At 53.4% G+C, this 26,122-nt stretch overlaps 2 protein-coding genes across 2 annotated transcripts in view; both read right to left on the bottom strand.

Moving 5' to 3' along the window:
• MROH2A (maestro heat like repeat family member 2A) overlaps positions 1 to 18,629 on the bottom strand; it is a 43,585-nt gene extending 24,956 nt beyond the window's left edge. The window contains exons 1-19 of the mRNA XM_034642690.1: positions 18,463 to 18,629; positions 17,592 to 17,702; positions 17,211 to 17,392; positions 13,561 to 13,692; positions 13,181 to 13,343; positions 11,084 to 11,182; positions 10,420 to 10,571; positions 9,804 to 9,947; positions 8,665 to 8,757; positions 8,318 to 8,396; positions 8,094 to 8,211; positions 5,977 to 5,998; positions 4,919 to 5,038; positions 4,500 to 4,610; positions 3,575 to 3,722; positions 2,737 to 2,777; positions 1,933 to 2,074; positions 1,643 to 1,695; positions 1,084 to 1,191 (exon numbers count right to left, since the gene is read on the bottom strand). Of these exons, the coding sequence (XP_034498581.1) occupies positions 1,084 to 1,191; positions 1,643 to 1,695; positions 1,933 to 2,074; positions 2,737 to 2,777; positions 3,575 to 3,722; positions 4,500 to 4,610; positions 4,919 to 5,038; positions 5,977 to 5,998; positions 8,094 to 8,211; positions 8,318 to 8,396; positions 8,665 to 8,757; positions 9,804 to 9,947; positions 10,420 to 10,571; positions 11,084 to 11,182; positions 13,181 to 13,343; positions 13,561 to 13,692; positions 17,211 to 17,392; positions 17,592 to 17,702; positions 18,463 to 18,538 (2,094 nt within the window). The 5' untranslated portion in view covers positions 18,539 to 18,629. The remainder of the gene's footprint in view (positions 1 to 1,083; positions 1,192 to 1,642; positions 1,696 to 1,932; positions 2,075 to 2,736; positions 2,778 to 3,574; positions 3,723 to 4,499; positions 4,611 to 4,918; positions 5,039 to 5,976; positions 5,999 to 8,093; positions 8,212 to 8,317; positions 8,397 to 8,664; positions 8,758 to 9,803; positions 9,948 to 10,419; positions 10,572 to 11,083; positions 11,183 to 13,180; positions 13,344 to 13,560; positions 13,693 to 17,210; positions 17,393 to 17,591; positions 17,703 to 18,462) is intronic.
• A 5,709-nt stretch (positions 18,630 to 24,338) lies between these two features.
• Positions 24,339 to 25,012, bottom strand: LOC117801162 (UDP-glucuronosyltransferase 1-9-like). The gene has a single exon (XM_034655440.1). It carries the CDS (start codon positions 24,879 to 24,881, stop codon positions 24,600 to 24,602), a length of 282 nt encoding a protein of 93 aa, XP_034511331.1. The 5' UTR covers positions 24,882 to 25,012; the 3' UTR covers positions 24,339 to 24,599.
• Between the last annotated feature and the right edge of the window lie 1,110 nt (positions 25,013 to 26,122).

Raw genomic sequence — 26,122 nt, 5'->3', positions numbered from 1 at the left:
GGCTTTGTCCAAAATCAGCTGACAGGAAATGTGAGGTTTACTTCTGCACTCTTGATTCTATTATGTCAATCTGTCTGCCCATCCTTACACCAGTAGTATGCTGTCTTGTTTACTGCGGTCGTGTGTAAGAAGTCTTGAAATTACAAAGTTTAAGTCCCCCAACTTTGGTCTTTCTCTTAATCATAATTATGCTGGCTATTCTGGGCCCCTTATATTCCCACATGAATGTTAGGATCAGCTTGTCAATCTCAAAAAGGAAGGAAGGGAGAAAGGAAGAGGGAAAGAAGGAGAGAAAGAAGAAAGAAAGAAAGAAAGAAAGAAAGAAAGAAAGAAAGAAAGAAAGAAAGAAAGAGGAAGAGAGAGGAAGGAAGGAAGACCAGCTAAGGTTTATGACAGGGGTCGCAATGAATCTGTAGAGAGATTTGGGGAGTGAGCCATCTTGACCATATCATCTTCCAGTCCGTGAACATGGGATCCTCTCCATTAACCGAGATCTTCTCTGATGTCTCTCAACAGTGTTCATAGTTTTATAAAGACCTTTTTACAATGAAATACACACATGTGATCATGAGCCAGTAGCTGGATGGGTCAGGTGTACACAACACATCCAGCAATGTGACAGTGGGGGTGGGGACAACTGAAGGTCATGCTCCAAACCTCAGCCCGCCAACTCTTTCTTTGCCCCCTCCTGACCTCATCGTCCTCACTGCCGAGCTAGAACTCAGCAACCCCTTCAGCTTTCTGTGGTTCGGTGTCATCCTCGTCATTTGCACTATTTGCCAAAACCTGCTCAGACATCTCGATCCTTGCCTGTTGGACTCTGCTAGGAGACCACTTCAGGTGGAGAGTGAAGTGAGAGGACCAGGAAGACTGGAGAAGAGACCCCTCCCAGCTTCAACAAAGCAGGTTCTTAGAGAAAAACAAAACAAGACACGAAAACCCACTGGCCTAAACCCCCCACCTCTCCTCCCAGGTCCCTGTAGACAGCCACAGGTACAGCTGGTCTCACACACAGCGTGAGCCTCCATTCCACCATCCCTGGAGTCCCTCCCTGTCTGAACTGCCCTGACACTGAGCGCAAACCTTCTCCAGGGAGGGGCCGTCGAAGCTTTCGATCTGGTTGTTCAGCTCTTTGCTCAGACGCAAGCTCCAATTGGAACCTCGGGTCTTCTTGAGGGAGTTCCTCAGAAACTAAGGAGGCAGACGATGTCGGTGAGCAGTGCCAAAGGCCCCCAGTCCTGTTCTCTCCCAGGCTCCAGGAGCTCTGTGTGACCTTGAGCAGTGACTCACCCTTTCCAACCCCCTTCCCCAGTCTCTAGATTGCTCGACCCATTGAACCCCGACTTAGTGCTAAACATTCTGTGGGCCTGCGGAACAGCTGTGGCTTTGGGGATGGAGGGAGGAGGGTCACCCCTGTGCTGCTTTCCTGAACACTGGGTCCCCCAGCATAGAAGGCTCTCTGTTCTCCCCTGCTGATGGATACAGCTGTGGACATGCTTGGCACTCCCCAGGTCTTCTCGGACAGAAGAAGTGTCCTTTAAAGACTCCTAAACTCTCCACGTGCCAACCCCACCAAGGGTCCTCCCATGCACCCCTCCCCTTTCTCCCGACCCAGCATCAGCAAGCTGGATCACGTCTTTACCTGAATCAGCTTGTCCTCCCAGGTCTTCTGATTCCAAGTAAACTCGGTATGCTCTGCAGAAAGAAGGTCCACACACGCCGCTTTCTTCTGCCGCTTCCCTCTGGATCAGCCTCCTCAGTCAGGCATGCGAAGCCTCCCTGGATGGGCTCAGCACAGGCTGCGCTTCCCTCCCCACCCCCCCAAAGACCCACCCTGAGCTTTGGTTCCTGTTGTTCAAGCCATGTGATTAGTACTCCAGCACGCACACTGAGAGGGGAGTTGACTTGGGGTTGGGGCCCCAGATGCCTCACCTTCCAGGTACTTGACCAGCAGGGGGATCTCCAGCTCCCACGTGTCAGCCATGGAGGGCGCAATGCTCCGGCTCAGGGTCCTCAGGAGGTTGAGCATGGCTATCCCGCGGCCCTCCCCCTTGTAGGGAGATGACATCAGCACCTGGAGAGCACCAAGGCTCCAGTGGGGCCCTGCCCCAGCCTGGGCAGCGCCAGGCATTTCGTTCCCAGAAAGAAGAAGAGGGGTAAGAGAGTGGGCTTTCTCCCCACCCTAGGCTTCCATGGAGTGCGGATTAACGCCCACGGTCAACATAAGGAGGAGAACCAGGGCTCCGGGGGGACTCAGTCAGTGAAGCATCTAACTCTTAATTTTGGCAGGTCATGATCTCAGGGTCATGAGATCGAGCCCTGTGTTGGGCTCTATGCTGGGCATGGAGCCTGCTTGGAATTCTCTCTCTCCCTTCCCCCTTGCCCCTCTCCCCCCACTCTCTCTCTAAAAAAAGAAAAAATAGGAGGAGAAGGCATAGGTGCAGGACGCCCAAGAGGCAGGCAGGCCATTAACGGTGTCCTGGGGATGCTTAGGGGATGTTCAAAGCCTGAGCAGGGGAATCCAGGAGCACGTCCTCACCAGGTCCCTGGACATCCGAGCACACTGCCCCTACCACATCAACCCAAAAGGAATGAAACAGACCTGGAAAGCTCTGCCCTACCAAGTGTCTAGCTCCCTCCTCCCTCTAGAGACTTTGAGAATTAGGAGCTCAAGGGAGAAGGGCCACAGGCCGTGGCCTCAGTCAGGCCAGGGCACAGCCTGGGTGTGCCACTCACCAGGAGACGGGCCAACAGTTTCTGAGGTGCAGGAAGGTCCACTGAGGAAGAAGGAGATGCGAACCTGCTCCACGCAGTTCATACCACAACATGCCCCCTGCCCCCATGCCCTGTGCCGCTGAGAAGGGCTCTGCCCTAAGGTACTTCCCCAACATTCTCCCGTGCCCCCAGAACAAGAATGGGTTGGCATAGGGACCAGTGATCTGTCCATAAGGAACATCATTTTAATTGGTCTATCCTGGGAAGAGGGGAGAATCATGCTTTGGGTAGGGCTTAGAAGATGTCAGGGGTGGCCTAGCCCGGAGTCCAGGTGAGGTCATGAAGAAGACCCCCACCATTTGCCATCCCTGGGTCCTAAAGGGCTCCTAAAATCACACCGACCACCGGCAGCACCCATCCAGCAAAGCTCCAGGCCCATGAGAACAGCCCCCTTGGGAGAGCAGTGTCGCCCCACCCTTAGGCGGTGACAAGTCACTTTTTTGAGTGTCTGCTGTTGATAGCGCTGAATCTGGGGCGGGGGGGCACAGTACAGTGGTTTGCAGAGGACTCGGATGAGACCTGCCGGCTCACAGAGACCCAGACAAGCCACACCTGGAGAAAGGCTGCACCTCCACAGGGAGGGGTCCTGGGACGGGGTGTGGGAGAAGAGGACATGGAAATGAACTGCAGAAGGAAGTATGCACAATTTCAACACCTTCTCAGATATGGTAAGGGCGGGCCTTTGGCCTGGCTGTTGGGACTGCAGGCCGCTTCCTGGAAAATGGGGAGGGGATACATTCCCGGACACGGAGTGGCCCACCTGCCCAATCCCATGGGCTAGTGCAGGGATGCTGCCCACCGTGCCTGCCCTTGCTGGCCACACTGGCCTCCGCGTCCTTGGTGCGGAGCTGGCGTTCCGCCAGGTTTGTGAGACTGATGCAGATGGGGGTCAAGGCCTCCGTGTAATCCGTCTCCATGATGTAGCACAGAAGCCTCACCCAGAACTCCTGGGGGGGAGGGGCAGCATTAGCTGGGCATCCACGGCCGTGTGAGGGACCCGGCGGCTCGCCCCACGGCCCGCTGGCTCTGAGTAGCTGCTCGACGGATGGTAGCTGCCATTACGTGTCTCAGTACCTCTGGTGTTAAGATAAACTGGCCCCGGACAGGGAGCATCTCGCCCACAGCCTCACCTAATGGACAGTGGGCCCCTCCTCGTGCTAGCCTGGTAAATTTTTTCTACTTTTCCTCTGTGTCACACTGTGTGGCAATGAAAAGTTGGCACATGTGTTTCTCCTTCAGCCTGTGACCTCCTTGGGGTTATACTGAGCCCTTCCAGCATACACCTTCGTGTCTTCGCATAGTAGGAACACACTGGATGTTTGTGGAATTAATTCATTAAAATCATCTCTACACACACACACACACACACACACACACACACACACACACCCCTGGACGGAAGAGGCTTTAAGGTAATTGACACATTTCTGGCTGTAAGTCAGTGGATACATATTGAGGCCCACTGTGTGCCAGGCACCGCCCTAGGCTCTGGGGGACCAAGTTCCCACCAAGGACCCAGCTCTGGAACCAGATCTTCAAGAACCAGAGCTCAGGCAGGGGGAAGATCAGGGCCCCTCCAGGCCTCCCAGACAGTGGGAACGGGAGAAGTAACAGCGCAGAATTCTGGGCATGCCCCATCTCCCCCCACCCCGAGCCCGGTGCAGGGCGGACACAAGTCAAGCCGTCAGCACAGGGGCCCGGCCTGGGGCCGAGGGCACACTCACGTCGGTTATCCCACTGACGGAAGACGTTATAATCTTCACAGTGTCCATGGTGACTTTGTGGACCATCTTCTCCTCCAGGTCCCTCTGATTAAAGACCTCTCGGTGATTTGTCTGGAAGCCAGAATCAACGGGGTCCCTGCTCGTGGGCCGGCCGGGGCTTCCTGCAGTGTCGGGTGTGGTCTCCTCACCCCCGTGAGGCTCCATGCCCAGACACTGGGTCTCCAGAGTTTTCTAGATTCCGGCCTGTGTGACTGCACAGCCCTCCACCTACAGCTTGCTGTGGGCCTGGGCACCGGTGTCACGAGCGTAGACTCAGGTGGGATCGAGCACTGGTGCATGAGGCAGATTCTTTCCTCAACGCTTCGGAAGCCACTTCCAAAGACCCGCGGCCCCATGGTCTGCCTATCGGCGCCACTCACCAGTTTGTAGGTGGAGAGAGTCAGCTGCACAGACACGTACTTCAAGCCCCAGCCTTTGATCCTGTCCTGGTAGCCAGACAGAGCCAACTGGCCGATGATGCGGAGGATAGCCATCCTTACCTGACGGGACAGGGCGGTGGACAAGCGGGAACTGGGGTGGGCTCCAGGGTGGGGGACTGGGCACCTAACACCCAATCCTGTCCCAGGAGACAGCTAGGAATTGGGGCTGCTCTGGGTGGGAAGGGGCCTCGGGGGCTACTGCCCACACCATCCACCACCCCCTGCCTCATCCAGGGAATCCCACTGGGCAGCCTGGCCACCCAGGAGCCTTCTCGGAGCCTGGAGCACACTCGCTTCTAGATAGGTTGCCCCATCCTCAGGCAGCCCTGGTGGGGACAGCCTGACTCTTACCCTGGGCTCCCCAGGCTTGCTATGTGGGGTGGCTGTCTTCCCTTGACAGCCTCCACATTCTGAGAACAGCTCTGCCTGAATCTCCAGCCCAATCCCTCCCCCTCCCCACCTCATGCCCTCTCCTGTCTGTGCAGACCCTTCCCCTCCCCGGGGGATGCTCAGCGGCCTCCAGAGCCTATGGCCAGGACTGAAGCCACATTCCAAGGTGGCCACGGCTACAGTGGAGCCTGGACTGTGGGTTTTTTAGCCTTTGTTTGAAGGGTACATGGCGTATTCCTCAGCAGCTTTTTCCAAATGCAGTAAAGGTCTTAGAAAACCCTTAGGCCGCCACGCGGCTCTGGATGAAGCTGGATTCACTCAGCCTCTCCTCCGTCCAGGGCGGTGTCTGAGCCCCTTCACTGGGAAACTCCAGGTCCTTAATGAGAGCAAGTGTCTCAGGAGCGGGACCGCAGCTCCGGGGGGCCTCTCCCCCTCCAGCCTTACTCAGTGCTGGCCAGGAAGCTAGGTTTTCCACCAAAGGGCCTTTGGCAGGCGACCCCTCCCCCCCCCAGAACGTGAGAAGAGTGAAGGCCACCTGCTGGACCTCCCCCTGCTTCCCCCGCAGGGTGCTCCAAACACCATCCCCTTCCAGGTCTCTGCCCTGTTACCTTGAAGCGGGTGTCAGAGAGCCTGACATGGGCCTCAATCCCCGAACACTGGGATCACACCCTGAGCCAAAGGCAGACGCTTAAGGACTGAGCCAGATAAAAATCTTATTTTAAAAAATGTGGCTAATAATAGTACCTCTCACACAGCTTTTGTGAGCAATAATGAGCCCACAGAGTGCTTGGCACACAAGAAAGTGCTTTGTAAGTGCTTGTTAGTCATAGATCTGATGACAGTCGATTCAGGGAGAAGGAAGATTAAGAGAGGTAGGAAAGAGCCGTGTGAAGGTTCTGGAGAGGTCCAGTATGGACAGAATTACAGTTAGGTGCCCAACTTGACACTAGACTCCAGGCTAGATGTTACTACAGGTCAATGCTGGTGGAAGAGAGAGGGAAGCAGGAGCAGAGGAAGGTAGCAGGTAATCGGACACTAAGGGAGCGTGTTGCAGTCTTGAGTTTTTATCTGCAAAGTAGAAACGTTTTTCTGATTTTAAAAATTGTACATGCTCATTGCAAAATTAAAATAAAATTGACCACTCAACAGTTCAGGTGCGTCCCTAAGCTCATTTAGGCAAAAATAAGCATATAGATTTCTTGCAGGTAACCAAGGTCATGTTACATACACAGCCTCACACTGTACTGTTGCATTTAAAACAGAGAGGGCATCTTGTCCATGAAAAAGTATGGATTGATACACCCTTTAGGGTTGAGTCATATTCCCCTATGTGGATAAACTATCATTTGTTCCAGAAATTCCCTATAGAAAAACACTTAGGTTGCTTCTAATGTTTTGCTTTTATGCACGACGTGCTAAAGAACATAGCTGTCCAGTTAACTTTGGGCAATGATTTCCTTCAGACAATGATCAAAAAGTGAGATTGTTGAGTCCAAGTTTCGGGCCCTATCCAACTGAGCACCCAGAATGCTTTATCAATCAATGAAGTGTAAGAAGCTAGTTTCTCGGGGCGCCTGGGTGGCACNAGTGTAAGAAGCTAGTTTCTAGGGGCGCCTGGGTGGCACAGCGGTTGAGCGTCTGCCTTCGGCTCAGGACGTGATCCCAGCGTTATGGGATCGAGCCCCACATCAGGCTCCTCCGCTATGAGCCTGCTTCTTCCTCTCCCACTCCCCCTGCTTGTGGTCCCTCTCTTGCTGGCTGTCTCTGTCTCTGTCAAATAAATAAATTTAAAAAAAAATCTTAAAAAAAAAAAAGAAGCTAGTTTCTCGTTATTCTGGCACAGGGACTACCAGAGTATAACCAACAGGCTAAATCCAGCCCAAAGCCTATTTTTGTAAATAAAGTTTTATTAGAACACAGCCACACTCTGCAGTTTATGACTTCTTTTGCACAGTTGAGTAATTGTCACAGAGACCATGTGGCCTGTAAAGCCGAAAATATTTTTACTATCAGGACTTCTACAGAAAAATGACTAGGCCAACTCTAGTCATTACCATCTCTGTCCATCAGACAGATAAAAATGGTCTCATTGTTGCTTAAATTTATAGTTTTTTTCAGAGAAGGCTTTACTGACAGCAGAATGTGCTTCATATACAGTTGCCCAGTTTGTGCACTGCACAAGGGCGCCCAGTTGAAGGACTGAACAGGAGCGACCCATGCTCTTCTAAACAAATCGTGTACCTGCAGGTCACATGCTGCCAGCAAGGGGTCCCTTGTTCCAATTCACACAGAGGTGCTGTCTGAGCTAGTGTCTTCCTTGGGGACAGGATTTCCCTTTTGATTGCAAGGCCAAGTTTACAGTTCGGGGTTAGGGATTTAGAATCAGGAGTTTTGACTACAGTTGGGCATTAGAACAATGGGGCTTTAGGACTACACCTACATGATGTAACTAGGCCTTATTTAAGGCCTTTGATTTCGCCTTTTGGGGGCTGTTCCAGGATTCAGGTAAACAGTTTGAAATTCAGATTCAGGTAGAAGCTGGGATTCAGAGTTTGAGGAGTGGGTTGAGGGTGGGAGGTGGGCGTCACAGTGCTGGTTAGGTTCAAGGGTAGAAAATATGAAGCAAACTTGGTCCACCCAGTAGTGCCCATAAAAGAGGAAATGATGAAGGCCCAGGGGTGGTGAGACCTCCCCCCCAGCCTCCCTCCCAGCTTCCCGCTCTTACTCACCGTCGGCGCTCACCACTGCCCTAATCAGGGTCAGGGTCCCCACGCGGATGGCCTCCTTGCTCATCTCCATCTGACTGAGGAAGAACTTCATCAGCTCCTTGGGGTAGGACCGGGCTGCAGGGGAAGGACAGCCTCAGTCACACCCGTGGGGCCAGAAGGAGCCAGAGGAGGCAGCCCGGGGCCCAGACGTCCCAGCGGACCCGGAGGCGGGGGGCCTCACCGAGGGCTATGAAGCAGTGTACGATCTCCGCCAGGTTCTGGCTGCTGTACTGCTCCTGGGCAGGAGCCTTGGCGCATACCTGGGAACGGGGTGTGCGGGGAAGGTGGTGAGATCGCAGCCGGGGAGCGGACGCAAGGGCAGGCAGGGGCGGCCCAGCGCCGCCGTGCCAGAGCCGCATGGGCGCCAACGCCTCGCACTCCCATGGGACACAGGAGCTAGACGAGCGAGACAGGGGGCTCCACCACCATCACACCCTCTGCCCTGGTCGGCCACGCCACCTGCCACGGCCCACTTCCCGCTGATCCGCCCTGAGAGTGCCAGTGCCCAGCCACGCCTGCTGGCCTCACCTGGATGTGGAGTTCCGTGAAAATGGTATGTAGTTGCATTTGCGGGACGGGGGTGTTGGTGGTGACCGACATTTCCAGGATCTGCCTCAAGACCTACAATGGATAGGCGAATGATTGCAGATGACCTTCTGCCAATTCAGGGTCAGTTAACTCTAGACCCTTGCTACTGAGCGTGGCCCGTCAGCCGGTGGCATCAGCATCCCCCGGGAGCTATTAGAAATGCAGCCTCTCAGGCCCTGCTCCAGACCTGCTGAAGGCAACCCTGCATTTCAGCCAGCCTGCCGGCAATACCTACGCACAAGAAAGCTTGCAAAGTGCTGTGTGAGGCCACTGAGTGCGGCATTCAAGGCCCTCTTCTCCTTTCTCTTCTCTCCACCTGGAGACGAATCCCATTCTTTCACCAGAGTGATCGGCCACATTAATCTCTGCTCTTTGCTTTTAGAGTTGAGGACCACGCCTCATCGACGGATGAGCGATCCCCTTACGATATATTCAGCCTGGGTCACACCTCCACTCAGAACCCTGCCAAGATTCCATCTTGTGTGGGCTAAGGGCTGTCATGGATTAAAAGGTCCCCCTAAAATGCATGTACACCCAGAACCTCAGAATGTGACCTTATGTGAAAATGAGGCTTTCCAGTTGTAGTCAGTTAAGGGTCTCAGGCGAGACCATCCTGGACTTAAGGTGGGCCTTAAGTCCAACGACCGGTGTCCTTACAAGAAAAGGAGAGGACACAGAGGCAGACACAGAGAAGAGGCCACGTGAAGAGGGAGGGGTCACATTGGCGTGATGTGCCCGCCAGCCACGCAGGGCAGGCAAGAAAGGCTTCTTCCCCAGGGCCTCCCCAGGGAGGGAGTGCAGCCCCGCCCGCACCTGGACCCCTGGAACTATGACAGAATCTGCTTCTGTCATTTGAGGCCACCCACCTCGGGAGTCTCTGTTACGGCAGCCCCGGGAAACTAACACACGACCTCACTGTGGCCTCCAAGACCCTTTAGGACCTCGTCCTTTCCGCCTGGAACAGCAGCGTTCGTTTCTCAAAAATCCAACAAGTGCCAGGCCCCAACTTCCACTGGGTGACCCCCCCTGGGGCCCCCGGGCACCAAGCCTCCAGGCCGCTGTTGCCGGGGACCTCTCACCTGCGTGACGAAGAACGCCTCCAGGCCGCCCCGGTACCCCGCCAGCAGCAGGGGGATATAGTCGTACAGCTGCTCCCGCAGGTCATCGTTGGGCAGAAGCAGGTTCAGCATGGGCTTCAGGGACTTGATGACCCCCAGCTTCACCTACCCCGGGAGCCCGGGACCCCCAGCAAGGCCCAGTGATGTCACCCCAACCAGAGAGTCAAGGACATGTGACAGAGGGGACCTAGGAAGCAGCCGACGCCCCGCCTGAGACCCCACAGGCAGGCAACAAGGCCGGACTGTCCCTGCGAGTCCCAGCTCTGTCACTTAGGAGAACCTCTCTGAGTGCCTCAGTTTCCTCATCTGTAAAACAGTCCCCTAGCACAGAGTTGACGTGGAAATAGCTCCCCTTGGTAAAAGGCACAGTCACGGGGACCCTCGTCCAGCAATCCCGGGGCCTTACTCAAGCCAGGGCCCACGCGGTTCAGCAACTCTGTTTCTCAGGTCACTGTCTCTCCGGAGTTCCGGGAATGAGGCTGGACCCAGCAGTCTCTCAGCCCTCCTAGCCACACAGGCTGGGGAGCCATGACCCGGGGGGACCACGGGACCCTCCCGCGAGGAAGGTGCTTCTCACCTCGGGGTTGTGGTCCTTCAGCCACACGGTCACAAAATAGCGAAACATGGGGAACAGCTTCAGGGCAAACTGATCCTCGGTCATCACCGGGTACACGCTGTCCTCCAGATGCCTCAGGTAAAACTGCACCGTCTCACAGAAGGTCTCCATGGCTGCAGAGGGGGCGGAAGCAGTGAGCCCAGAGGGGCAGGAGCAGGACCAGGCCTCCCCAGGCCACCTCCTCCAGGAGGGCGCACGCACACCACACACTTCTGGAACCAGCAGGCGACCCAGATGGCCTCAGCCAGCTGGGAAAACCCTGTCTTCGGCCTGACAGGGCAGGCCCACCACAGAGCCATTTTCCCTGGTCCCTCTCCTGTGAATCCCATTGTCCTTCCCTGGACTCCTCCTGAAATGCTCGACACAGAGCCCCCTAAACTGAGGCACAGGGCCGACTCCCTCCCGCTAAGCCCCGTTCCCTGAAAGCACACGCCGCTGTTCAGCCACCTGTGCCCCCCCCGCCCCCCAGAGAGCCGATCAGAGGCCCCACGACGCAGGCGCTTCGGCCAACGTTTGGGAAGAAATGAACAGCCCATCTCCTGTTCAACCCACCCCTCCACCAGTTTGCCCAGTCCCTCCTCCGGCGCACTGACCGGCCGGACCGGCGGCCCGAGCACCCACTTACCGCCGCAGATGACCTGGCGCATCTTGGCTTCGTCGGCGAGTCTCAGCATCGTGAATATGGTGGCCAGGGTGATGCCCATGTAGGGCATGAACTCGAACACTGTGCAGCGGGGCGAGAGGGCACAGGGAGTCAGGGGTGGGTCAGCGGGGACGAGGCAGGGAGGACAAGCCTGCGGGCCGAGCGCGTGGCCAGCGCCGCAGGAACTGTGTGGAAGTCCGTGTGATGGGGAAGGAGGGAGCTAGACACAGGTGAAGGGGGAAGGAGCCGGGGACACGGAGACAGAAGGAAGAGGACGAGGAAGAGCTGAGACAGAGCCGCAGGGAAGAGTGGGCAGAGCAGCAAGTTGGGGAGGGGAGACTCAGTGGGACTCGAGGGTAGACACCGGGCTCTTCAGGTGTCCCACAAATGTCCTTGGATGAAGGAAGAAACAAGGAAACAGCCAGTGAGAAAAAGGGACCAGAAGAAGAGAGAGAGGAAGGAAACCAAGAGGTGGGAGGGGGAGAGAGGAGGGGTTGTCGGAGGNCTCCCACCCCCCCCCCCCCCCCCCCCGCAGCCTGGCGCCTCCAGCTGCCCCTGCAGCTGCCACCTCGGAGTGGCTAGTCCTCCCAGCCCCACTGCCTCTCTGCCGTCTCTCTCCACCCACCCGGGCCCCCGTGTGACCGGAGCCCATGCAAAACGGGACACGCTGGCCCCTGAGCGCTTCCTGAGTCACCTGCCTCGCAGGCTCCATGCCCCCACACTGTCCCCAAGGCCCTGCCAGCTCTCTGCCTGTGCTGGGCATCCCCGGGGCCGGGTGCTGGCCTCTGCTCTCCTCCCTCTGCATCCGCTCTGCAGGCACGGGCAGCTTTGAGCCCCACCAGCATGCTGTGGACCCTGTGAGGAAGGGCCCCCGAGCTGCCCTCGAGCTCCACGTCCACACAACAGCTGGCCCCTTGTCACCCTTCATCAGACGTCCCGCGCGTGCATGTGAACTCAGCGCACCCACCGTACGGCCAGCTGCTGAAACCTGAAGGCGGGAGTCATCCTCAGCTCCTCCTATTTATTCCCTCGCCTCCAGCACACAATTCATCAGCAAGTCCCATCGATTGGAGTCTCATTTGTATCTCCCATCTGTCCCCCACTCCCCAAATTCGCCCCAGCCTGAGCCACCAGTGCCCCTCAGGTACACACCTCTTATCCCTTCTCCGTCCACACAACAGCTAGAATGGTCTTCCAGGAACCTACATTCCACAAGGCAACTGCAGCTTTGACTCCCTCAACAGCTTTCCAGGGCCCTCAAATAAAGTCCAGACTCCACCACACACCCCGCACCAGGCCCTGCCAGCTTCTCCAACCCCTCCTTACACCATCTCCCCCTCACCCTAATACAGCCACAGTAACCCTGGTAACCCCTCAGTTCTTCAGAGAAACCAGGCTTTTTCCTGCCTCAGGGCCTTTGCACGTGATGCATGTCTGGTTCTTCACGCAGTAACCATCCTCTCATTCCTTCAGGTCACAGCTGAAATGTTGCTACCTCAGGGAGGGCCCCACAAAGGAGAGGTCCCCTCCCTCCTCCTGATCTCAAGTAGCCACCAGGCTGTTCTCTTCCCATCCTTTATCTCCGATGATGATCACCATTCTCTTGTTGATTTGTTTACAGTCCTTTGTGGGGAGCAGGAGCTTAGCACTGTTTATGGAATGAGGGGGGAGCCTGAGAGGGAGAAAGCTTTGAAGAAAGAATGACAGGAACGGAGATGAGAGAGGACAGAAATGTGAGGCAGGGACACAGAGAATCTTAACAGCAGAGGGAGGCACATGGAAAGGGAAAGAAGGAATGCCGAGAAAGGTAAGAAAAGAGGGAGGGATGGGTGGAACTGGTGATGGGGAGTAAGGACGCGCCTGTCGTGACAAGCACCGAGTGAGGTCTGCAATTGCGAAATCACTATATTGTACACCCGAAACTAATATAACATGGTATATTAACGAACCGGAATTAAAATAAAAACTAAATAAAAATTTTTAAAGTGGGAAAGAGAGGAAGAGAGAGGCAGAGACCAGGAGGAGCGCCGGGCCGGCCTGCGGGGCCAGCCACCGGGCTGCGGACCGGCGTGCGCCTACCATTGCCGTTGGCCAGCTTGGCCAAGGTGGTGATGACAAATTCATCCGTGAGGTTGAGGGGCTTGAGGTGGTGCTGCAGCTCGTACATGACCATGCTGAAGTGGTTTCGGGACAGAGCCACCAGCGTGTCGCTGGCCACCTCTGCTTTCACATAGCCCTCCGCCTGCAGGGCAAGGGAGAGGGACGTGGGGCCCCACCATCCACTGGGCCCTCACGAAATCCCTCCTGCCCCACACCTGCTCCAGAGCCGTGCGCTCCTTGGGCTCAGCCTCTTCCTGCCACCTAAGGTCACTGGACAAGGGCCTTGGGCATCCCGCGCTGTGCCTACCAACAGCTCAGCCCCTGGGTTGGTTGCGGGAGCGGGGGGAGGGCATTACTACCTCCAGGGTCTCTCTCATCTCCTTGGAGGCGATGGCGACCAGCCTCTGGACTCCCCGCTCCTCCAGCTCCCCCTCCTGCTGGATGATCTCCTGGAGGATGTTGTAAATGTTGACTTTGCGCTGGATAGAAATCTGGGAAACAAGTACGGCAGGTGGCAAGATCCTGGCCTGGGTCGTGGTGCCAGGGATGGACCCAGCCCTAGCCCCAGCACAGTCCACCATCATCTCCCTGCATCGGCCCTCCTTCCATGTACCCGTGATTTGTAAGGTCCGTATATTTGATCTTTGTCCCATTTCCGGCACAGACCTTCTACAACTCTTGGTGTTTCCTAAGTGAGGAGAGCCATTTAGTGTCCTTTGTTAGTGAATGAGGTGACTTGGAAAGCATCTAGGGATGGGGGCTGGCTGCCTGGAGAACCAGCCCTTTGATTAGAGGGCTGGACCTTTCACTTTCAGGAAGGGAGAGGGGCTGAAATCCGAATGGATGAACCACAGCCAATGACTAAATCCACTGTGCCACTGTAATGAGGTCACCACAGGACACATGGGGATTCTGGGAGAGGGGTGCCCTCCAGCACTAGCCCTCTTGAAAGTCCAAGAAAGCAGTGTGCCCTGCCCTTCACCCTGGTGAGGGAGCACCTGAGGCCAGGAAGTGTGCCTCTCACTCTTCTTTGCCTCCTAGATAGCCTTATCACCATTTTAAATGACCTGGTTTAGGACAGAATAGACCGTGCAACCAGGCCACGCCTGCAGATCTGCATTGGAGAATAACTCTTACTTAATCAGGTATGACCAGCCACTCCTAAAGGACGAGTGCGGGCCGTGGCCTGCAAAGCCCTGGGAAGGCGGCCTCCTCTCTCAGGTGGTAGGGAGGTCACTTCCCAGCAGCCCAGAGGCCTTGAAAAATGTGGGCACCTCAAGAAGAAAGGAATTCACCCAAAAGTATATGTTCTCCTAGTGAAATCTGCTCCAGAGAGTTTGGCCTTGTCTGCCTGGTCTCGGCATCGCCAAAAACCAAAGATTCTCAACTCCAATCAGAGATTTCATGGAAACCTCTGGAAGGAAGAAATTGTGGGGCCTTGGCTGTCCAGTACTGCCTGGCCCTGGACCAGTGTCCTTCAATCTCTTTTTTTTAAGGCTCCCTTAAGAGCCTTCTAAACATTTTTTCCTAATTTCCCCCTCTGTCGCCATGAAACCGTAATACCACAAATACATGGTGCATCTGTTTTATGGGCTATATACATTAAAAAGTAAGGTTTTCTTCATGCCCCCTCCCTCCCCAGAACCTATTTTACCCAATTCAGGACAGTATCACCCCCCCCTTGAGAATGCATCCTCTAGATTTTCAAAGAGAACTCAATGGAGGCCTGTATGCTTAATTAACACTCTTGCAGCCCCTACGTAAACAGCCAGGTCAATTAGGAGATCAGGCTTTTCTATGATCAAGAGGAATCTCTGGAGAATATTTATGATCACAAAAATTGTCCAAGACTTGGAAACTAGTGGTTGGAGGCCTGGGTGCCGTCTGCGGAGCCTACAGAGGCTCTCCGGTTATGGGGCCTCAAGGAGAGCGCGGCTTTGATCTCCCGTGATCTTCTAGCCTTGTTTATGGCTCCATGGGGACAGAAGCTCAGTTGGAGGAAACTGATAACAATGCAAATGTTTCCTCCATAACAACAAACGTTATTCCTGTTCATGGCAACGTGAACATACATCTCTGTAAGTCAAATGCTCATCTGAACAGATTCTAACATTTTGCTGGTTCCTTCACTATTTAATGAACAACTCTATGAAATGTGTTCATTTTTAAAATATGACTACTTGTTTATTGTCTATTTATTGCCACTTATCACTGATTATGACCTGGGTATCAATCCTGTACTTAAATTTTTTTCTATTTCCTGACATCTTGGGGTCTTGCTGATCCTGGGGAGAGGGCGCCTCCCAGGGTGAGCCAATTACTACAGAGAGCAAACAACTCAGCGGAGAGCATGCTTTTCAAATGCAACCAACCAGTCCAGAGCTTGCACTCCAACCCCCCCCCCATCAGACTCTCACACTTGGGGGCCAGGTGCCGGATGATGGGACAGCCCCCAGGCCCAAAGCCCTTTATTACTCAATTATTTAAATTGCCCCATCCTCCCCCACAGAGACCACAATACAGACTCTTGTCCACATTTCCTCCTCTCTCCCTCTGCCTCCTGGTCAACTCTGGCGCTGGCTCCCGTGGCCCTGCGTGGCTTGGCCTGCCCTCACCTCCTGAGTGTTGACATCAGCGTGAGAAGAAAACCTACATTTTATAAGGCTGTTACAAAAACCCTTTGCCTCTGCTCCCAGACTCTGGCCCACCCTCCTTTCAGGCACCACCCACCTTTCTATAAAATCAAGAACTCCCGCAAAGAACTCCTGTGCTTCCCGCCCCCAAAGGCTACAGGATAGTCTAAAACCCAGCAGTTCTCCGAGTGTGGTCTCCAGGCCAGCAGCAGCAGCGCCTGGGAAGGTGTTTAAGATGCGGATTCTCGGGCCATCCCCCCAGACCTTACTGAATCAGCAAGTCTCAGGGTGGGGCTCAGTGATCTGCGTTTTTGACAAGCTCTCCAGGGGGATTCTGTGGCTCTGATCCAAACTCTGCCCTGTCTTACAAGGCTCACCCTGACTTCCCATTACCCTTCCTGTTGATGAGGGAACATTGGGCAAGCTGAGGACAAGGCAGAAACTGACACCGCGCAACCCCCCCCCCATGGCATGTACATGACATTTCTCAGGCACTCCCGGCTGCCCTAAAGGACAAAGAAACAGTTAACCTATAGAGACCACGCCCCTGCAAGACTTGATTCTCCCTCAGTTTACAAATGTCTTGGCAGTTTACCAGAACAAAGCATTTCTATCAATAACCTAGCTTCCAGAAGGGAATGTAGATATGATTAAATGTCCTTATAATCTGCAGCCTCCAGGAAGTCCCCAACCATCTTAATGTTAACGCCTTGCTAGAGGGAAAAACAGTCTTAACCGGACAATGGCCAGGCCTCCGGTGTCCTGTGAGTCTTCTCTAACATATGAAAGGACTCCCTTGCAACCTCCCTTTTTCCTTACCTTCCCCCACCCCCATAGTATATAATCAGCCACCTCTCACAACCCGGGGCAGCAGCTCTTTCTGCCCACGGATCCTGTCCCCGCACTTTCATAAACCACCATTTTGCACCAAAGACGTCTCAAGAATTCTTTCTTGGTCATCAGCTCCGGACTGCACCCCACTGAACCTCACCTGTATCCCACAACCTCATCACTGTCACCCCCTCCAACACCCACCGCCGCAGCCCAAGCCCCAGCTGGTCTCCCCACCGGCCAAGCCGACCCCACATCCAGCTCTGGTAGAGTCCAGCCTGCTTCAGTCCTGCCTAACACCTTTGCAACTAAGTCCACGCGCCCGAGGACAACGGCTCCCGAACCCACAGGCAGAATAAGGCAGCTTTTAACAATTATGAAAGCCCCAGCCCTCATGGGTCCTCCGAGTATGAACCTCGAACCTCGCAGGCTCGCGCGGCTCTGCACCCCAGCACCCGGCCCCAGGCTCGCCAGAGTCAGCAACGTGCACTGAGCAGCCGCAGGTGCTGGGCTCGACGGGGCGGCCGGGGGCGAGCGGGCCCTACCTCCGGCACCTGCAGGCAGCGGATGAGAGCGTGCAGCACCACGGAGGGCTCCGTGGTGGCCTTCTCCGTGATGATCACCGAGGCCAGCGTCTTCCGCATGTCCGGACCTGCCCCGGCAGCGTCCGTCTTTGCTGACCCGCTGTCCATGATGTCGAGAAGGTTCGTGACTTGTTGGAAAGTACCTGAGACAAGGTGGCACAGGTGTGGTGCTGAGAGGGCTCCCGTGCCCAGCTCCACCTGCCCCATGACTGAGCCGGGCCTCCCTGTCCACTGTGCAGAGGGAGAAACTGAGACCGAGGCTGGGACCCGCCCCCAAAGAGCTGGCAGCCCGGCTGGGGGGCGGGGAGAGCAGGAATGCAGGGGTGGGGCCGGCTTCCTTACCCCTGTCGTCTGGTTCCAGAGGTTCCAGGTCCTCCGCTTCCTCTGACCGGTCCTCCTTTGAGTCTACGGCTGCGTCTGTCATCTCTGCCTCAAGTTCCTCTAAGACCAAATCTGTAACATAGCTGGTGTGTCAACACACCCTGAGATGACCCCCAGTGAGTCGCGCCCTGTATAACCCTCTCCCCTTGAGTGTGGGCGGAACCGTGACTTGGTTAGCCCCCTGTTCTAAGCAGTGGACCGTGGCATGGGTGATGGGAAGCCATTCCCGTGGTCACAGGATCTCAGACAAGACCCTAGCTCAGCGGACTGGAGAGGGAGTCTCTCGCCAGCCTTGACGTGGAGTTTACATGTCACAGTGTGACATAAACTGCCTGTGGAAGGGGCCACCTGGTAAGAAACTGAGGGCCTCAGTCCTACAACTACAAGGAACTGGATTCTGCCACCAACCGCATAAGCTTGGAAGAGAACCGAGCTCCAGAAAGGACGTGGTCCCGTCAACACCTTGAATGCAGCCTGTGAGGCCCTCCCCACCCTGAATCCTCAGCGACAGAAGCTGTGTGATCATAGATGGGTGTTGCTTTAAGCCGCTAAGTCGATGTCATTTGTTGTACCACAGTAGCAGACTAAGACATTTTGTTAAGAAGGGCCCTTCGGCTCTCCTCTCTCGGTACTGAAAATGAATGATGAGTGAGAAGTCCACCTCAGCTGCCCTCATCGCTCCTCTCAGGGGCTCTCGCCACATGAACAGCTTCTTAAGGCTTGGCAAACAACACGGACGTCAAAACGGAGGGCCGAACCCTCCCAGATCCGTCCTGTGCTCGTGCCCTCCTGGGAATCCTTTAAAGAGCTACTCTGGGACCTAAATACTGACCTTTCCTCGGAGTCCGCTCCTGGATGGAACAAAAATACACCACGAGAAAAAGCCCCGTTCTTTGCCTGATACACATCAATGGTAATGTGGACAATAGCAGGAGGGTTTGTCGAAGAAGAGGGACAGTTGGCTTCTCAGTCGTAATGTGGGTGAGGAACGGGTCCCCTGACAGGGTGGGAGGGTTTCATTAGAATCACCACCGTTAGGTCGCAGACCCTTGGAACTTTGAGATCTAACTGCCTTCCTGAGTCTTTACCGAGTGAGGGCTTTCAGGAGTGCACAGGGCCCTGACATTAAAAGGTCACATTATGTTGTCCCTAAACGTTTCTGTTACCCACGTGTGCGGTGAAGTATGGTGGCCTGTTTGGGAAAGGGGCCTGGTGGCAGTGGGCACGATTTGCTACCAAGTCCCCTGGGGATGCACCGTCAGTTTGCAAGCTCCACGGGAGCTTCCTGGGTGAAACTTGAGACAGGCCCCTTGTACTCGGAGGGCAGGGAGAGACCCAAGGAAGGTTGGTAGGTGGCAGTTTTAATCAGCAAGAGAACTTACATGCCACGATTCTCCTGGGCAGCAACAAGGCCGGTGGGCTCAACACCATAACAGCACCTCGAGACTGTGTCCTTGGAGCAGCCTCTGGGAGTGGGAAAGGCAAGCAGAACCCTCATTCCAAGGACAGGAGAGGGGATGGGGAGCCTCCAATTTTCCAGGCCCAGCTCACGGGTCAACTGGCAGTCACATCTTCTGAGTGACCTCTTCCAACTTGTGGTCATAGGACCTCAGGGAGGGAAGTTGTGGTCAGGGCAGCTGGGGTGGGGTGGGCAACAGNAGCTGGGGTGGGGTGGCTAACAGAGGGGTCCTGGTAAGAGGACTGGACAAATTACAGGGTGGGGAAAGGGGTTCCCCCTGGCAGAATACTTAGAGATGAAGCACCTCAAGGACAGGTGAGAGGTCAGGAACTCTGTTTCCCTGAAGCGAAAGTGGGGCCCAAGGATTTCCCTGTCAGTTGTAGCTGTGAGACGNGAGGGGTCCTGGTAAGAGGACTGGACAAATTACAGGGTGGGGAAAGGGGTTCCCCCTGGCAGAATACTTAGAAGATGAAGCACCTCAAGGACAGGTGAGAGGTCAGGAACTCTGTTTCCGGGAAGCGAAAGTGGGGCCCAAGGATTTCCCTGTCAGTTGTAGCTGTGAGACGGGCCAGATCAAGAGTCTGAGCAATGAGATAATGGCCTTTGGAAACCTTTCTGTGCATCACAGGGTGACAGAACCAGACTCAGAGCCACCTAGGTCCAAGACTGCTTAGTTAAAATTCCCACTCAAAGTTTGCCCACCGTCCCAAGAGGAAGTTCCTCAGCCTCTGCTCGGATACCTCTGATACCAGGATGTTCATTACCCTTCCTAGCCCATTTCTACTTCACTGAAGCTGGATGCTTGGAAAACAAGCTGCCCTGGCATAGTGCCAAACTCTTCTTCCCCCTAAAATTCCTGCATTGTTCCTCCCCCTGCCTTTTGGTGACATATTGACCAATATGGAACGGGCACAAGAAGACAGTTATCACCTGCCCCTCTTTCATAGCTACCTCTGCCCTACCTCCTCCCACTCCCCTCAGGCAGCCTGCTCTTCTCCTTCAGAGATCACTCGGTGACATGGCTGCCATTCCATTCCACAGACCCTACCTGCCTGCCTGTTGTGTGCAGCTGGCATAGCTCTCCGTGTAGAAGGGATATAGATGTGGATAGGATACCTGTGTCCTCTGACAGTCTGAAGACCCAGCACATGAGAGATTGTGGATTTAGAGCTAGCACAGAATGTATCAGTTAGCTACTGCTGCGTAACAAACCACCTCAACGCTTAACGACTGAAATCAACCCTTTATTATTATTCATAAATTTACGGGTCAGCTGGGTGGTCCTGTTGATCTGGGCCATTTCCAGCCATGGAGTCCCTCATACGTGTGCAGTCAGCTGGTGGGCTGGGCGAAGCCTGGCTGGTCTAGGATGGCCTCCCACAGGTTGGTGGTTCTGCCAGCTGGCTATCTATTGGCTGAAGCGCCTAGGGTGCTTGGGACCCACATCTGTCCCGTGGCAGGGCTAGCCCAGGCTGTTCTCACAGCAGGTAGGCGGGCTTCCAAGAGAGTGAGCAGGAACATGAAGGCCTCCTGGGGCCTCAACTTGGAACTGCCACCCGCCCGCTCTGCCACATGCTACTAGTCAAACGCAGGTCACAGGCCAGCCAGGTCTCGAGGGAGGGGGGAAATAGACCCCTCCTCTCAATGGGAAGAGCTGCAAAGCCACCTCATTAAGGGCGTGGCTCTCAGGAGGGCTGCAGAAAGGAGCCATTTTTTGGTTGCATACAAAATGAGAGTGTAAGCCATGGAAAAAGTGAGATGCCCCAGAGAAGACACTGAGATGATGAGATCAAGGAGAAAGAAGTGGGTTCGGCTTGGTTTTCTGAAATAAAAATACTTTTCAGGTCAGGGTTTTTTTTCTTCAGATTAGGACAATAATATTTAACTCCCATATAATCCATTCACGAAGTCAGTCACTTTTATGTGCTGTCACTTTACTGAGCTTCCCCCCTTCTACGGGAACTACCTTGAGAATAAGAAAAAACAGAATTGTAGAAACCCGTGGGTTTAAACGCATGAAAGTGCCAAGGCAGGAAGTAGAAAAAATGGACACAATGTATGTATGTAGTGGACACATTTGGGAGTATCTCCCCAGCTCACTAGGCTCCCTCTTCCCTGACCCTTGGGGTCAGTTATGGCTCCCCACAGCCATGTTTTCCCTGTGCAATCCCTCCCTCAACATTCCTGATTGAATGACCAGGAGTGGACACCTGATCTGGACCAATCAGATTCTTCCTCCTGGGTAAGAGAGAATCTGGTCGGTCTTCCACGGTCCTGTGGGATCTTGGGGACTGAGGAGCAGACAAGGCCAAGAAGAGAAGGAAGAGTTGGGAGGGCACCCAGAGTGTGCGGGGACAGGGCCAGGCAAAAGAGGCCACTCTTGGCACCATTGAGGCCCTCCATGAGCCCCACGTCCTTAGGAAGTCTCCCTCCTTACAAAAAGACCCCTTTTTTTGCTTAGGATATCCCAACAAGAGGACATAGGGTCCAGAAAAATAAAAGCGTGAAGGAGCACGAGCTAGTGGAGGCCAGAGCAGCTCAGGTCCAGAGAGTGGGGGCGGCAAGGAGCCGGGGCAGTGAAGCCGGGAGCTGGTCCCTGGATGGACCAAGAGGGGCTTTGAAGGATGGTGGACATAGTCCGTGAGTCCCTGCAGGGGGGAAGGATCTGGAGTGTGGGGAGGGATCTGGAGTGAACAGCTTCCCGAAAGCACCCAAGGGACGGACTAAATGGGGTTGGGGTCAGGAGAAACTAGCTATCCACGTGACCCCAGCTCTGGATCTGGANCCTGCAGGGGGGAAGGATCTGGAGTGTGGGGAGGGATCTGGAGTGAACAGCTTCCCGAAAACACCCAAGGGACGGACTAAATGGGGTTGGGGTCAGGAGAAACTAGCTATCCACGTGACCCCAGCTCCAGTCTGAAGCCTACACATTTAAAACTTTTACATGTAACATAAAGCACAAAGCAACAAACACACAAAGTGTGAGCAAAATTAAAGGCATGGAACAAGTGGAGAAAATACAGCACAGGTCAGAAGGATATTCTCATTAATGCAGTAAACTCTGAACAATCCTCAGGGTAATAAACCCCCTAGGAAGACAGGCAAGAATATTCTCCAAAAAAGAGACACAAATGCCTCATGAGCTTAAAAAAAAAAAAAAAAAGTCAACCTTTGAAGTAATAACAGTAATAAAGGCACATTTAAAACAAGACCCCAGGGTGCCTGGGTGGCTCAGTCGGTTGAGTGTCCAGCTCTTGGTTTCGGCTCAGGTCATGATCTCAGGGTCATGAGATCAAGGCCTGGGTTGGGCTCCTTGCTCTGTGCTCAGTGGGGAGTCTGAGATTCTCTCCCTTCCTCTCTTTCTGCCCCTCCTTCAGCTGGCCCTCTCTTTCTCCCTCTTTCTCTCTCTAAAATAAATAAATCTCAAAAAAAAAAATTTAAAACAAGATCCCACTGTTCATCTACCAACCTTCGAGATATTACTTTACACCAAAGAGGGTGCAGGAAACGGGCGNTCTGTGCTCAGTGGGGAGTCTGAGATTCTCTCCCTTCCTCTCTTTCTGCCCCTCCTTCAGCTGGCCCTCTCTGTCTCCCTCTTTCTCTCTCTAAAATAAATAAATCTCAAAAAAAAAAATTAAAACAAGATCCCACTGTTCCTCTACCAACCTTCGAGATATTACTTTACACCAAAGAGGGTGCAGGAAACGGGCTCTCCCCACACACGGATAGCACGTCTCTGCGTGCAGTTTGGGAATAACCCAAGCCATCTGCCCGGCGTAGCGATGCTGTGGTGCCCCACCCAGATCCCTGTGTCCTTCCGAGTTAGTGCCCAAGGGCCCCGCTCCAACGCCACACCTCAGTTTCTCTCCTGGGGGCTCTTTCTGGCTTATAGGGTCCCCTTGCCTGCCCTTGTGGCCAACTGGAAGCGAAGGGAAATTAATACGACTTGGGGGCAGCCGGTCACGGACAGGGCTAGTGCGCAGAGAGTCAGGACTTTGCGACTCACTAGGGTGGGATAAGTCTGGCGTCTTACATTGGCCCCCAGCGTCGACAGAGGGATTCAGCTCCAGCCGCCCACAGGAGAGCAGCATCTTGGGGCCCTCACTCCCGGTCCCACTCCCCACTCCCATGTCAGGATTTCCTTCACTTACCAAATAAGCTACTTGCCCTGGAATCCTTGCCTCAAGGGAACCCAGGCTCAGAGAACCATTGAGTTGATGGACAGGGTCATGAGGATGTGCAAAGACCTAGCCACTGGGCTATTCGAGGAGGGCTCTTTTATAGAAGAAAATAAAAGTGAATCCACCTAGAAGTCTTGGTTAAATAAATCTTGCCATATCCATGCAATAATTACTTCTTGGCCACTAAAAATGAATTAAATATTATAGAAAAGTGTGGGGAGGGCATTCTCAGTAGAGTGAAGTGGAAAAGAGTGTTAGAAAGTGCTAGATATATTTGGTGTAGCTGCAGTATTTTATAAATATATGCATTTGCCAAAATAGTAACTGGTCATTTCTGAGAAAGATGATTACCAGATTTTTATTTTCTTGTGTGTGTATGTGTGCACCTCTGTATTTTCCTAATTTCTGTCGTAATCATGTATTATTTTTGTAATCAGCACATGTAGTTAACCCAGAAATGCAACAACAATAAAGAGAAGAACGCCTGAGAAATATAATTTACATGAATTTATTAATGTTCTCAGTTGTGGAAAACATCCGAGAAAATACACTTGTGAGACACTCTACTGTGGGTTTTTCTCAAATGAGATCCATTTGCCACAAGCCATGATTAAGCCATGATTATCCTCTTGAACACCTCACTCATCAACTTTACACATCATTCTTTTCCTTGAAGTCAGAAATCAGACACCGTTCTCAAAAGTTCCCATGTCACTCCTTTATTTCAAGTACAAGGCACGAGGCCCCCGGAATAAACAAACGTCTCCTTCTTCAGATACACAAAGTGACATCAGTGAAGCAGGAGCATTAGTTAGGACCTGCTGTCACCGGTGAAGGAACTACAGAAGCCAGACGATGATGTTAGAACCGTCCTCCCAGGTGGCAGGGTGGGGGCGGGGGGACCTCTGAAACCTGTGCCCCCCCCAAACAGGCCTCACTTCTAAGTAAGAAAAGTAATGCAAAGTGCAGGAGACACCTGTCCGACCATCTTGGCCATTCACTGGAAAGATGACATGGGTGGTCGGATCAAAGACACTACAGGAGGCAGAAACCATTCAGNAAACAGGCCTCACTTCTAAGTAAGAAAAGTAATGCAAAGTGCAGGAGACACCTGTCCGACCATCTTGGCCATTCACTGGAAAGATGACATGGGTGGTCGGATCAAAGACACTACAGGAGGCAGAAACCATTCAGGTGTCTCTACCTGTAGGCGTGACTAGCAATTGGATTGTTTTTATTTTTTAAAAAAGTATTTCTTTAATAAGCAAAACATAAACTTAACGTTGCCTCTGGCTGCAGCTTCGGGTCGTCTCATTTCCCAGCTGCTTCTCAGTGTGCCTTGGATTTGTGAGATTTCTTCACTCGTCCTTTCTTCCCAAAGCACTTCCGGCAGCCCAAGACACAACACTTGTAAGCGATGAAGACAGCCCCCAGCACAACGGCCAGGAGGAAGCCGATCACGTCCAAAGAGTGGTACTGGTACCAGGTGAGATCATGGGCTGCGGGGCGCAGGTGCGGAGCCCCCTTGTGCCTCATCACGAACTCCACCCAGAACACAGCCAGGTCCAGGGGCTCGATGGGGCGGTCCTTGTGCAGGCTGGAGAGGCGCATAATGTTCTCCTTATAGCTAAACACAGAGACAGTTATGTGAGTGTCTGGAATGCTGGCCTACGTGAAGCATCCTCCCTTTAGGCTTGCTGTGGTTGGGAAGGCTAACCTTGGTAGAGGAAATGTGTTTCCACTATAGACAGAAAACACACACACACACACACACACACACTACATGCTCTTTATCTCTGAAATTAAAAATAAAATGTAGAAAGGAAACTAGAAGCCAAAATTATAATATTAAATTATTTGAAACTTGCTTCCTATTTTCTTTTCTTTTTCTTGGTATTTTTGTAGGAAATTAGATACTTTTTTTATAAGAAAAGAAATAAAAGGGCGTGTCAGAATCAACGAGCGGTTTTCCTTTCACGGTTTTAAATGATCACATCTAGTCAAAGCAACAGTGATTTGTAAGTGTCACGTGCAAGGTGCTGGCACTTTGCACTGGTGACACATCACACCAGCCAAGTGCTCACGTTAGCACGAGGCGGTGTCTGTGTAGCCTCTTCAACTAAACAGATTTTTGCTGATTTTGGACAGTGCGGAGAGCTGAATCGGAACATCCGAATCTGAACTGGGTTAGATGCTTCGACCTTTAGCGTGGACACAGGACAAGGAGGAAGAGGAGGAGGAAGACCAGAGGAAGACACTCTTATTCAGGAGCAATTATGATAACTGCTGTCTTTAAACAGGCCTGTCATTACATTTGGATACATTATTGTCCTGTGATAATAATATTTGGCCATAAGTCTTGCTAAGCATCTTCCTTCTATATAAATCTTCTCTGAAACAAGATAGATTTTCTAGAACTTTCATTCGTCCACCCACATTTATTGAGCACCTGTTATGGCCTGGTTGCATCCCCTGATGTTCAAAATTTTCCCATTTGTCTTTACGTCCCAGCTTGGCGTGTTGGGAACGCGGAGATTCACAATTACGCAGAGATGACTCCCAAGCAAATAGATGAAGTTTGCTGACTGATGAAGGTTTTTTAAAAATAAGTGAACTTCACCCAGTCATTTTTAGGTTCTGGGTAGCTGTCTGTTCCACTCAACAAAAGATCAGAACTGCACCACTAACGCGAACCTCAGGAACGAGTTTTGTCCGCACATGGAGAGAAGTCTGGTTTTCACTGCGTTTGACGTGGGCACAGCACGGCCTGATGCCGACAAGCTGGGCACCACACACGGGAGCGCCCCGTTTCTCCATTTTTCCTTGCCCAGGCTCCCCGTGTCACCCTGTGG

The sequence above is a fragment of the Ailuropoda melanoleuca genome, chromosome 2 (genome assembly GCF_002007445.2).
Source record: "Ailuropoda melanoleuca isolate Jingjing chromosome 2, ASM200744v2, whole genome shotgun sequence".
NCBI lineage: Eukaryota > Metazoa > Chordata > Mammalia > Carnivora > Ursidae > Ailuropoda > Ailuropoda melanoleuca.
This window is presented reverse-complemented; position numbering and strand designations above follow the sequence as displayed.

Bases quoted from the DNA above. Each gene is read 5' to 3' on its own strand.
- LOC117801162 (XM_034655440.1), bottom strand. From the start codon at position 24,881: ATGCGCCTCTCCAGCCTGCACAAGGACCGCCCCATCGAGCCCCTGGAC.